We start from the raw sequence: 13,286 nt of genomic DNA, 5'->3' as shown, positions 1-13,286 counted from the left end.
CATAGAGGAGCAGCACTATGGTCCAGAAAAGGTGCAGACATGGGTTTACCGAGAGTCCCCTGAGTGATGCAAGAAGGAGGATGGGGGCAGAGGCCAGAAGCACTGGAAACAAGAGCTAGATCTTATACGATCAACTAATTAAATACAGATGCATGCAGGTGGAGGCCCAAACCCACGCATGGGAAACATCAGCCTAGCAGGGAACACAAACAGAACAGAGAAACTTGAGTAAGGAAAGAAACTGAGAGTAAGGAAAGGCCAAAGGCCACAAGGAAGTCACACAGGGAGAGAAGGTGGGTGAGAAAGGACAACAGTGACCCAGCTCATGACAACTGGGGAGAGCAAAGGAAGAGTCAAGAGCCACTTCAGTCTCTACTGTTGGGGAATGTAGGTCTCACTCTAGAGTAGGAGTGTGGCCTCAAGCTTGTATGATCTGGCAGGGACAACTGATGCTGTGTGTTCTCCTTCATAATTATCCTCCTTTAGTGGCTGTGATGGTTTGTATATGCTTGGCCCACAGAGTGGCACTATTAGAAGGTGTGGCCCTGTTGGAGTGGGTCTGGCTTTGTTGGAGTAGGTGTGGCACTGTGGGTGTGGGCCTTAAGACTCTCATCCTAGCTGCCTGAAAGTCAGTCTTCTCCTAGCAGCCTTCAGATGAAGATGTAGAACTCTCAGCTTCTCCTGTACCATGCCTGCCTGGATGCTGCCATGTTCTCACTTTGATAATAATGGACTGAACCTCTGAATCTGTAAGCCAGCCCCAATTCAATGTTGTCTTTTATAAGACTTGTGTTGGTTAGGGTGTCTGTTCACAGCAGTAAAACCCTGACTAAGACAATGGTCCTGATCCCATCAGAGACTGCCACTGTAAGCAAAGTTAAAGTTGACTCTGTGCTCAGGCTACTCTGCCTGTCTTAGCCCTTTCTGCAATCTGAGGCCCTGACTTCCAGGATTATGAGTAATTGTATGTCTGTGACTAAAGTTTCAGGTTGCTGATGCTGCAGCAGCAGCCCCCTCCACAAGCACTCTGTCCGTGGTCCACCCTCACCAATACCTACTGTGGTGAAAATAACAGCCCCCTGTGCCCAGAGGCTGGCTCTCTCTGAAGTCTCAGGAGAGCTCATCTGAATGTGTGAGCCTCGGACTGCCTGTTAACATCACTGCCACTGGCTGATGGTCACCAGCTGAGGAACGTTAAGTAGGCACCTTCTGTTAGGACTGTAAGGAGGCCTGTCGTGTGCAGCAGTGAGCAGTATCCCCATTCTAATGAGGACCTGGGTATCCAGGTTTAGGAGGTGGCAGAATGTGAACTCCTGGCAGGCTCTGACCTGGTGGCAGTGATTCAGTACTCAGAGTGGGCGGAGACACACACAAAGGATGTGACCGCGGGAATGGGCGCTATAGAGAAACATATAGAGTGTGTTATGGTTTCCTTCCTGTGGCTGTGATTAAAACACTGAGCCTATGCAGCTTGGGGGTGGGGGAAGGGCCGATGTGGCTTATGTTCCCATCACTGAGGAAACTCATGAGCTCAAGCAGGAACCCTGGAAAATGAGGGAGGAGTGGAGCTTGCTGGCTTACTCACGCTTAGCTAGCTTTCCTCTACGCCCTTCAGCTGCACTAACCTCAAGGCCTCATCCAGTGTGATGAGCTCACGAAACCATGGGTGGATAGGTGGGCACCAGAGCCACAGCAATGGAAAAGTACAGACAGAAGAGAGATGAAAGAACTACTCCAGGAGTTGGCAGAAGGTGTGAGGTAGAGGGTGTTAGCATTCCTTCTAGGCTCTGCCCCACAGTTACCTGGCAACCTAACTCACTATAAAAGGGGCTGTTTGCCCCCTCCCCACTCTCTTACTCTCTTACTCTTACCTTCTTACTCTCTTCCGTCTCTGTCCCTTCTCTCTCCATTCCCCTCCACCCCCTCTTCCTTCCTCTGTCTCTACTCCCTCAACTCCCCTCCCCATGCCCTAAATAAACTCTATTCCATACTCTATTCATCATATGGCTGTTACCTCAGGGGGAAGGGATGCCTCAGCATGGGACCGCAGAGGCACCCCCTTCCACCTCACCATACATATCTAGCAAACATATCCTGGTTCTTTCTTTCCTTTTTATAAAACACAATAGAGGGTCAAAGTTGAGGTGTGATTCACATGAAGGCTGACTAGGATGGGGTCTCTAAAGTTTATAGATATTTCTGCATGCAGGTCACTGGGTGAGTTGGAAACAGATGTCACCATACAAAGGGATGAAGCAATGTGAGGGAGTCTAGAACCTTTAAACTCAGGCCATGCAAACCAACCTGAGGTTTAGTTCTGCTCACTGAGGCAAGCAGTGGACAGGGATTGAACATCCATCCTGTGAACGACTTATGCATCGCAGAAAGCGCAGACTACTTAGTCCAGAACAGATGTCTGACTAACAGTCAACTTTACAGTTTAAATCAGAATACTTACAGTTCTTGGTTCAAATGTATATAGAGCTCTGAAGACTTTAACTTGCCCTAAAGGAAGAAAAAAAAAAAATCTGATCAATTCTTTTATAACTTTTGCTAAGTTACTTTGGATTTTTCCCTGCTAGAATTCCCAAGTTCAAAGTCTATTTGGCAATGTAACTTTAGAGGAAGCACCTTTTCACCTATGGGATGCATCTTTAAAATTTTTGTTAAATGAATGTTAGCACATGATTGATGGCTTTGTTTGACAGGAGTTATGGATTTGCACTACATTTCTGCTCTGAGTATAGACAGACCTAATAGTAACACCAAACTGGCTCAGAACATCAGAAGGAAAGGGCCTGAACTTGTTAAATCTCCCAGCAGATACTCTGTATACAGCATGAATTTAAGTTCACAAAATTAATACAAATTAGGTATACAAATAAGGCCTACAGCAAACACGCGGGGGGGGGGGGTGTTTTACAAAAAACAAAAAAGTTAAGAAAGAAATCAAAATAGAAGGACTATCTATTTTAAGACAGTTTAGTCCGTGTTCTGGAAGATCCTTTAGAGATGACATCCAAACCAACTCCCACTCAAAACTGGCCTCCAAGGCAGATACAGAAGCTTGCTTCAGAATATATGTTCTCACCTTACACTTTCTCTGTTGCTATTGGACCATATTTTATAATACAGCAACATAAAGCAATACAGTTACAATTTGTAACTACATGCATACTTACTGGATTTAAGCAGCCTTTGTTTGATACAAAGTGGCATAATGGAGATACATTTGTAATGTTTCATTAACGGACTTCTAGTACACAGCACAGAGACCTGCACATATGAGGCTCTGAGCAAGCCCGGCTGCAGGATGAAGAATTGGTGGGGAGAGGAAAACCCAGAAGCCTGTGCTCCCAACAGCCTGCAAACCCCTGCTGTAACAACACCACTATCCAGTGTGACTCCAACAACCACCGAAAAGCTGTTTGTGCTAGTCACACGTAGACACAGCGTGACCAAGGGACTGATTATTTGATTACTGATTATTTGGGAGCTTCACACAATGTACCCCATCACACTCACTTTCCAATCTTCCCACCTTGTGTCTGCCCCCACAAACCTTTGACCTCCCCCACCCAAAAAAGTCCAACTTGTGTTGCAAATATACTCAGTGGAGCATGGTCCAACTCCCAGTGGGCAGCCCCTTAAAGAAAACTGAGTCTTTCTCCAACTCCACCCCTACCAGAAGCCATCTATTGTGAAGAGCTACACTTCAGCACCCTTAACACAATTTTTAAGAGTTCCCTTCAATGGCTTCCTGTCTAGGCTGCTACTTCTTCCAGGGGGTAAGTGGGTAATGGTTGTCACAGAACCCTTCTATGTCCCCCTTTCTCAACTGTGACACTGCAGTCATTGATACCACAGCAAAAGAAGCTCCCTTGCCCTTTACACAGCAAGAGCACAGCTCATGGACTTCCACGTGGTTTCTGGCTATAGCATAGAACACAACATCCAACTGGTCTCCAGTGTCAGCATGTGCCACAGACCTCAGCATGGTTTCTGGTGGCAATACCAACTGCAGACACCATCATAACCCCCAGAAGGACCACAGGCCAGACATCCACATAGCTTCTGGAGCAACAGAAGCCACAAACTCCAGTATGATCCCCAGTGACAGCTCGGCCAGCCCATGGATACCAACATGGCTTCAGGCGGCAGCATAGACCACAGACATCAACATGGCCTTCAGTGGTAACATGGACCACAGACATCAATGTGGCCTCTAGTGGGAGATCAGACCACAGACATTCACAGCTTCCAGCCATGGATGGACCATGGACCTCAACAGGGCCTCTGGCAGCAGCACTGACACCATCACAGTCTTCAGTGGCAGCACAGGCCAAGGACATCAACGTGGCCTCTGGTGGTAACATGACCCACAGTGAACTACCTACCACACATGGCTGGTAACTGGTATATTCAAGAATGTAAGACTAGAGAAAATGGGAATGAGTCTAACGTCCATTAGGAGAGAACTATGTTAAGTCAACCCTGATTCATCGGCATGTTGGAACCATTAAAAAGGAATGCTAACGGTTTAGGAAGTCAGTCCACATGCCCATCAAGTGGCAAAATGAGGAGGAAAATATTGGGGCTAGAGACAGTCAGCAGAGTTCCTGCCATGAAAACTTGAGAATCTAGGTTCACTCCTAGCACTCATGTAAAACAGCTGGGTGTGGTAGCTTGTTTCTCCAGTCTTAGTACAGAGAGGAAGAGACAAATCCCTGCAGCTAACTGGCCAGGCAGTGTAGCCAAAGCAGGGAGCTCCAAGGTCGGTGAGAGACCCTGTCTCAATAAATAAAGTGGAGCGCAACTGAGGAACACACCCAGCGTTGACCTCTGACCTTCATATACACACAGGAACACACACCTGCACGCCCAGGTTCACACACATACCTTGAACAACTGCACCATGTATGGGGCCCTTCACATTCTAATTTACACTGCTGTTTCCATTCACTGCACTGAATGTTTATAGAACATTTATAATGTGTGAAAACAGCAACCATACCATATCATTTAGAGCAAGGAGAATCAGTCTCTTTCCTGTAAACGTCCTACCGTGGAAAAGCATCTCAGAGTCTCCCAGGACTTGATGAGTCTAACAGAAAACCTCTCTCAAGTATAGTAGCTCACACCTGCAAGGCTAGATAGCATTCCGAGGCTAAGACAGGACTGCCAGGAGTGTGAGACCACCCTGGGCTACACACACAGTAACGTCCAGGCCAGCCTGTACCAGAGTGAAGCCTTGTCTCAAAAAGTAAGCAGGGCTGGGAAGATAGCTCAGTTGGTAAGGTTCCTGCAAACAAATAAATGTAATTTTTTCCGTGTTTTTGTTAGTTTGCTTGTTTGGGGACTATCCATCCCTCCCACCCCTTATTTATGGAGAAAGGAAACACCACCATAACCCTCCTGTGTAGATCCAGACTGCCCTACACAGCAAGCTCTATACCGTGAGAGTTGGTGCAAAGACACGGAGGGCAGGGGAAGGAGGCGGAGCTGCCTGAGAAAGGCTGAGGTGACTGTTCTCAGATTCCTTATCTCAGTTACCTCAAACTTTCCAGAGAGAGGTCACAAAGGAAGCAGTCCTCTTGTGACCAACATCCAGGCTAGAACTTTCTAGTTCCCTTCAGAGATAGTGCAAGGAGGGGAGACTGGTGGATACTCTTGTAAACAAGATACAAGGACAAGTTGATGGGCTCAGATAAAACTCAATAAAAACTAAAGAGCCTGAAAGCAAATACACAGTAAGTGAACAAACCACCAATTTGCATAGTTCAAGTTCTTTCCATTTTGATGCTACAGACTGAAGGAGATTAGCCAGACACACAAAGCAGCATTCCATCTGTAAAATACCAAAGAGTTTATCACAGACCCCTACTTACTACAGCTTAATACTGGGCATTACCTTTTATCTATCCTTTTCACTCCATGTTCTAAAGGCTCAGGGCTGGAATTCTCAAAATCGACTGAACTAGAAATGAAAGAATTTAACAGAAACATCCAAAGGCCAAGGAATCACAAAACCAGTAGATTTCTCACAATTGCAGGCTAATGGGCCTAAATCTTCTGTTGGTAGAACAATTAATACTAATATGCAATCCACTGGTCCTCTTGGCACACAGAGTTATCTCTGGACTGTGTTCTGTAGACTTCGGGCTTACAGCAGTGTCTAGGGGATGAAACCGAAGCTCTGTTTCTTGCTGACGTCCTGACAGACATCTAACAACAGATCAAGAACACACGGTGATCAAGTTTACTAATCCAATTTTCCTTAAGGAAGGCAGACTCACAGACGTCAAAGAGCTATGCTCTTGGACATGCAACAAAGCTTTCTAAGGCTCTCTGCTCATTCTCTCACCAAGTATTGTTACATACAACAGAGAGAGTGGGAAGCTAAGAGACTGTGGAAATAGTCTGAAATTGGGATCCATAAGAATGAAGCCCCCCCCCCCCAAAAAGAGGCCCAACATAACCTTTGTCTTAAATGTAGGCTGAGTCTGGAATGATCTAGCAGCATTCAGATGGCTCTGCAGGAAGATTCTGAATTAAGCAGTTCTAACTGCTGCCACTGGCCATAGCCACTGTTTCTGAGGTCTTATTTTCCAGCCTTGCCCTTCCCTTTTCTCACTAACTCTCTTCTCCCCTAGAGAGGAGGAGACTAACATCAACAGCAGTGTTGTCTTTTCCTCTGGAGGAAGGCTGGCCCTAGACTTCAAAGCGTGAAGGTCAAAGCGTGAAGGTCAAGGTCGTAGAAGGGTGAAAGGAGGGGAGCTGGTCTTTCCCCGGCAGGGAAGGGAAGGAAGCATGGGCTTTTCCAGTATTTGTCTTTGCTCCTCTGGAGCCCTGAAACAACATTTAGATAACTCAGGACTTGTAAAAGTGAGCAAAACATGTCAAATCGATCTTTGTTGTTAGTGAAGAGCTGGCAGAGCTTCACATACCTGAATTCAACTGGCATATACCCAGCCATACACAAAACAATGAAGACAGAATTACCCTATAAAATCAATGCCTCAACTAGGCACTGGAAGCTAACAAATAAAACGCCATGTGCCAAGAGTTCTTTACTTCTTTTGGAGTTGTTGACTAGTGAGTGTCTTAGTTAGGGTTTCTATTGATGGGATAAAACACTATGACCATGATAAGCAACTTGGCGTCACAGGTTTATTTCTTTTACACTTTCACATCATAGTCCTTCACGAAAGGCAATCAGGGCGGGAACTCAAACAGGCCAGGAACTTGGCAGGAGCTGATGTGGTGGCTATAGAAGAATGTTCCTTAGTGGCTTGCTCTCTGCCTTTCTTATATCTCCCAGGACCACCAGCCCAGGGGAGGCAGCACCCATAGTGAGCTAACTGGAGCCTTCCACATCCATCACCAGTCATGAAAATGTACCACAGGCTTGCCCACAGGCCACTCTGGTGGGTGAAATTTTTCCATTGATGGTCCCTCTTTCCATATGACTCTGGTTTGTGTCAAGTAGACATAAAATTGGCCAGAATAGCCAGTGAGGCCCCCTGAGACCCCCGAATATTATAGGCTAACCCCAGTGCTCTAGTTTATCATCCAGAACTTGGTAGTGAGACCTTATTACTAACACACCACATGCTTAAGTCATAGAACATTGCAAAATCAAGCTGGTGATGACCTGGAAGGTTCATCCACCCTACATGCTAGCTTTCACAGTGCTGGAAGGCTCTATCCGAGCTACTAGGGGGGAAAACTAGTCCAAACGTGCCCAACTATGAATCCTGCAAGCTACAACAATTGACTGGTCTAGAAAGACGTGGTCAGAAAATGGGATACTATTATCAATAAAAAGAAGTTAACAAGTCATGAAAAGGTGGAGAAGACTTCAGTGCATGTTACTTAGTAAAAGTAATCAGTCTGGAAGGCTACATCTCCTAATCCTTGCCACTGCATCTCTCTATGTGGCCTGTGCAGACGACAGATGGCTAGATCATGGAGCTGACCAGCAAGAACTTAATCAAGTAGTAATTCTCAATTGCAGCTGCTATTCCAGACATAATCCCCTTACTTAAATACATTAACACATTTCCTGATGCTTGTTATGCAGGTATTTATCTAGCAAATACTTTTTTTTTTTTTTTTTTTTACATATCTGTCCATTAAGGACCACAAGAAGTAATTTGCTTTCAATTGGCAAGGCCAGCAATATACCTATACTGTTCTACCTCAAGAGTATATCAACTCTCCAGTCCTATGTTATAACTTAGTTTAAAGGGATCTTGATCATTTGTCTCTTCCACAGACTATCACACTGGTTACTATATTGGTAACATTATGCTGATTGGACCATGTGAGCAGGAGGCAACAAACACCTTGGGTTTACTTATTGTTAACATGTACGTATAGCAGAGGATAGGAAATAAATACAACCAAAGTTGAAGGGTGTTCTACCTCAGTAAAACTACTAGTCTAGTAGTATGGGGTATGCAGAGAGAGTCTTTCTAAGGTTAAGGATAAGTGGTTGGACCCAACCCTCCTGCTACCAAGAAAGAAGCACAATGCTTAGAGGGCCTATTTGGATTTTAGAGGCAGCACATTCCTCCCTTGGATTTGTTTCTCTGTCCCATATACCAAGTCACTCAGAAAGACACTATCTTTAAGTGGGACTGGAATAGGAGAAAGCTCTTCAATGGGTCCTGGCCGCAGTACCACTTGGACCATATGATTGAGCAGAGCTGACAGTACTTGAGGTGCCAGTGGCAGACAGGGATGCGATGTCTGTAGTCTTAAGCAGACCACTGTGGATAAATCATAGCAGATACTCGGGGGCTTTTTAAATGAGGATCTATCATTGTCTGCTGACTTGTCTCCCTTTGAAAGACAGCTCTTAACCTGCTACTGAACAGTTAGGAGAAACTTGACGGGGATGGGGAGATCCCACACACACTCACACACACACCACAGGACACCAAGCTGAATATTCTGTGACCCACTAATTCATAATGTAGTGGTGCCCAGCAGGAATCCATTTTCAAATGGAAGTAATATATACTTGGCTTGGTTTATTGATGCTTCTGTGATATATGAAGGTGCCACCCAGAAGTGGGCAGTTTCAGTGTTAAAATCCCCTTTCTGTGACAACCATGGAAGACGTTGTGGTCAAGGAAAACCTCCACAGTGGGCAGAATTTGGGGCCTTACATTTTGCTTGTAAGGATAAATGGCCAGACTTTTGACTGTTTGCTGACTCCTGAACTGTAGCCAATGGTTTGGCTGGATGGTCAGAGACTTGCAAAGAGCATGACAGAAAAATTGGTGAGAAAGACATTCGAAGAAGATCTATGTAGACAAAGCGCTCCAAATGGACAAAGGGTGTGAAGGCACTTCTGCCTCATGTAAGTGCTCATCAAAAGATGACTTCAGCATTGGAGCTAATAGCCATGGTTGGGACAACCCATTCTGTGGACATTCAGCCTCTTTCCCCAGCCATCTCTTCCCTGGTCATTTTCCAGTGGGTCCATGAACAAAGCACCTATGGTGGCAGACATGGAAGCTCTACAGAGGCTTGATAACATGGACTTCGACTTGCCAAGGCTGACCTGGCTGCAGCTGCTCTGAGTGTTGGATCTACTCTCAGCGGAGACCAACAATGGGCCTCCGATAAGATACAGTACCAGTCCTGGGGATGACCATCCAGTGACATGACAGCATGCCAATTATACTTTCTTTGTGGAAAGACATTCCTTTGACATTTCTGGAATAAAATCTAATTCTGGCTACAGATTTGCCTTTGTTGCTGCATCTGCAAAAACTACCATCAGTGGTCTTACAGAATGCCTTATCATTTTCTCTCACACAGTATTGCTTCTGTCCATGGTCAAAGAACTGCTATAGAGAATGTATGCTCACGGAATTCACTAGGCTTACCATGTTCCCCACCATCCTAAAACAAATGGCTTGATAGGATGGTGGAGGTAAAATGGCCTTTTAAAGACACAATTACAGCACCAAAGGTGGTAATGGATTGGATGATGTCCCCAAAAGTGGGTTGTAACACTGCAGCTGTCCATTTCTGCCTTCATATAGCACAGACGCATCAATAAACCAAGCCCTAGACTTCACTTCCTCAGCCAGTGGGTCCTAGGGCATCCTCCATGAAGCCATCAGTGCATGCCTGGGAACAGAAGGTGTTATAACAAGAGTTTAAACCATAGTCATTTGGGAAACATCTTCATGTAGCTTGCTTTTGCCCTCAGGACCTGCTTGGGCCTAATCTTGTATGCATTACTTCCATTTAAACCTAATAACTGTTCTGGGTAGGCAATATATGCTTTGAATCAGCATCCAACACACAGTACTTTTTCTCCTACAGTCTGAACTCAAGAGTCCAGGAACAGGGGATAGACTAGGGAATCGTACTACTCACCATTAAGGAAAGTTTTACTTCCTGATCTTATGTCTGCTGGCCTAGAAGTTGGTGCCAGAGAGTGGGCTATTGCTGTGAAGAACCTGACCATGATTTTAGAAGGACTTTGGCATGTTAGACGTGAAAGCAGTTGAATGCTATAAGCAGAGCCTAAAGAACCATCCTCTCATGGGGACCTAGGGGACAGCAGCACAGAGAGCAGAGGCACCGCAAGGACTTCCACAGTGCTAGGCTGGAAGCCATCCCTGTAATATTAATATATGTATATTGGCTACAGAATAAAAATGTGATTGATTTCTTTGGCAGAGGAGATTTCAAAACAGTACAACACTGAATCTGTGGAATGGCTACTATTGAAAACTTTTATGTAGTCTACAACGACAAAGAGCAAGTAGGGCAAAATTTATAGTTTGTCCGGAAAAAGAACAACAGGAAGCTTAATGTTAGAGGCTTGAAACTGTCATTGTTAAGAGATTCCAGTAAGGAGAGGCCTGCCCTGCATTGGAACAAAAGGAGGATGTCCTCAGGGCAAGATCCTACTTGCTAGGTTTCCAAACTATAGAAGAGAGCTAAAGGCATCTTCTCCTAGGAAGCAACTGAACACTCTACTGCTAATGTGGCCGAGGGTCCATCCCAAGCAGGCAGCAGAACCTGGTTGTGTAGTGTAGTGCATGGTCACGTGCTACTGCTGGCTTTAGAGGCTAACAGTTGCATGAATGAAGGGGTATTGGATTTTCTGTCCACTGCTTCAAAGAGCTGCTGAGGTCAGTCAGTATATAACAAGAGAATCCTGCAGGAAAGCCCTGAGAGAGCAAGAGGCTGTGAAAAGCCACTGTGTGAAGCTGTGAAGTGGAGCCTCAGTTGCAGAGGAGAACCCTAGATGCTGGAGATGCCAGAGCCACAGGATATCTGCCAAGCAGTTATAAAGGGAGTGGAACCAGCATGCTGGAGGGGCAGAGCCTCTGAGTCCTTTGAAATTAAAGTAGCAAACGCTGGGCATGGAGCTGCAGGATTTGCAGTTTGCCCTGCTGGATTCTGGTCTCATTTTGGCTCAGTATTTCCTCACTATACCCCATCCCTCCCTTCTGGAATGGCAATGTCTATTCTGTGTTATTACTCATTGGAAGTGTGCAGTTTGCCTTTCAGTTTTATAGGGTTGGTTATAAATAAGAGTTTGCCTCAGGAGAGACCCGGTATTGAGAGTGTAAAGAACTCTGGAGACTTTTCAAGTTGGACTAAACGCATTTTGCATTATGGTATGACCACAGGCCTATGGGATTTGGTGAGTTGAGTGTGGTGGTTTGAGTGAGAATGGCCCCACAGTCTCAGCCATTCAACTACTTGGTAACTAGTTGGTGGAGCTGTTTAGGGAAATTTAAGTAGCAGTGTCTTGCTGGAAAAGTACATCACTCGGGATAGGCATTGAGACTGCCCCTTGCTACTTCCAGCTTGCTCCCTACTTTATGCTATAATTAAGGTTGCGCGCTCTCAGCTTCCTGCTCCAGCAGCCATGATTGCTGCTGACGGCCTACACGCTTTCCTGCCGTGATGGACTCTTATTCTCTGTAGGCCCAAATAAGCCCTTCCTTCTGTAGGCTGCCGTGGTCACAGTATTGTCACAGCAACAGAAAATACAGTGCAGGAAACTGCTAACTACCGTTCAGAGGCTATGCATAGGGACTGGCAAGGGGCAGGTAGGAAGTCTGTGTGCCTCCCGCGCAGTCTTGTTGGGAACTTAAGACTTCTCTAACAGTAAGATGAGTTACAGAACACTTAGAATCTTGAATGTTCAGATTAGAGGTGCTTGACCACTAAAACTCTCAAATACAAAACAATGAAAACTAAACAACTAAGTATTTTGATTAAGGGATGCCCAACAAGTAATTTTTACCATGTTAATTAAAACCTAAATTCTCAAAAAGCTAGCAGGAATTAGCTAAAGAACCTGTACACCAATAACATTAATCTATTTTCTACAAGACTTAACATACCATTAGGATTTTAAATTGCACTTCTAGAACCCCAACTAATCCATTTAGGGGAAGAACAAAATTAGAAAACCCTCTTCTTGCACAAGAAACTATTACCTGCCAGAACAACCAGTCCTTGCTGCCTCACTACTCTCAGAGCAAGTGAGTCCCTTGGCATTTTAAACCACTGGCCAGAAACTATGAGTAGAGTGCAGAACTAACTGAGCAGCTTTCAATTTTTAAATAAGGCCCTGCAGGGGCACAGGCCTATTATCCTTCAGGGTGATGAGGTAAGATGATCCAGGGCACCCTGGGCTACCCAGAGAGACTGTCTCAAGAATTAACAAAAGATTAACTAGACCAGAAAAGATGAGAGCATGCTATACTTAGCTGAAATAATGATTTTGTGAAATGTTTCCTTCACTGGGGATGGATGAATGCCTGAATACATATTTTAAAATACATCAAATACAGACTTTGGCATACTGGTAGCAAACAAGCAGCTTTTAAAATTAATATCTGGCAAAAATAAATGTCATCGACACAGAATGAAATATGTAATATAAAAAAGGAAATTATTCCAAAAGTTAAATTATATGATTATAAACTTATTAGACTAGCAGACCCCCTTTCTGGTTGATGCATAACACGTATATGTGCCGGGTGGTGGCGGCGCATGCCTTTAATCCCAGCACTTGGGAGGCAGAGGCAGGTGGATTTCTGAGTTCGAGGCCAGCCTGGTCTACAAAGTGAGTTACAGGACAGCCAGGGCTATTCAGAGAAACCCTGTCTTGAAAAAAAATAATAATAACAACATGTATATGTATGTATATGGATCTGTACAATGTGAGCATATGCATATGTCGTGAAAGCAGGTATATTCAGAGAACCAGTCCAGGCCTTCCAGGAAGTGTC

General features: G+C 45.0%; 1 protein-coding gene across 1 annotated transcript in view; it reads right to left on the bottom strand.

Moving 5' to 3' along the window:
- The window catches only part of Ostf1 (osteoclast stimulating factor 1), a 52,620-nt gene that overhangs the window by 20,935 nt on the left and 18,399 nt on the right, over positions 1 to 13,286 (bottom strand). Inside the window, exon 2 of the mRNA XM_021151637.3 lies at positions 2,459 to 2,505. Within this exon, the coding sequence (XP_021007296.1) occupies positions 2,459 to 2,505 (47 nt within the window). The remainder of the gene's footprint in view (positions 1 to 2,458; positions 2,506 to 13,286) is intronic.

This window comes from Mus caroli, unplaced genomic scaffold (assembly GCF_978045245.1).
Source record: "Mus caroli unplaced genomic scaffold, Mus_caroli_1 scaffold_20, whole genome shotgun sequence".
Classification (NCBI taxonomy): Eukaryota; Metazoa; Chordata; class Mammalia; order Rodentia; family Muridae; genus Mus; species Mus caroli.
This window is presented reverse-complemented; position numbering and strand designations above follow the sequence as displayed.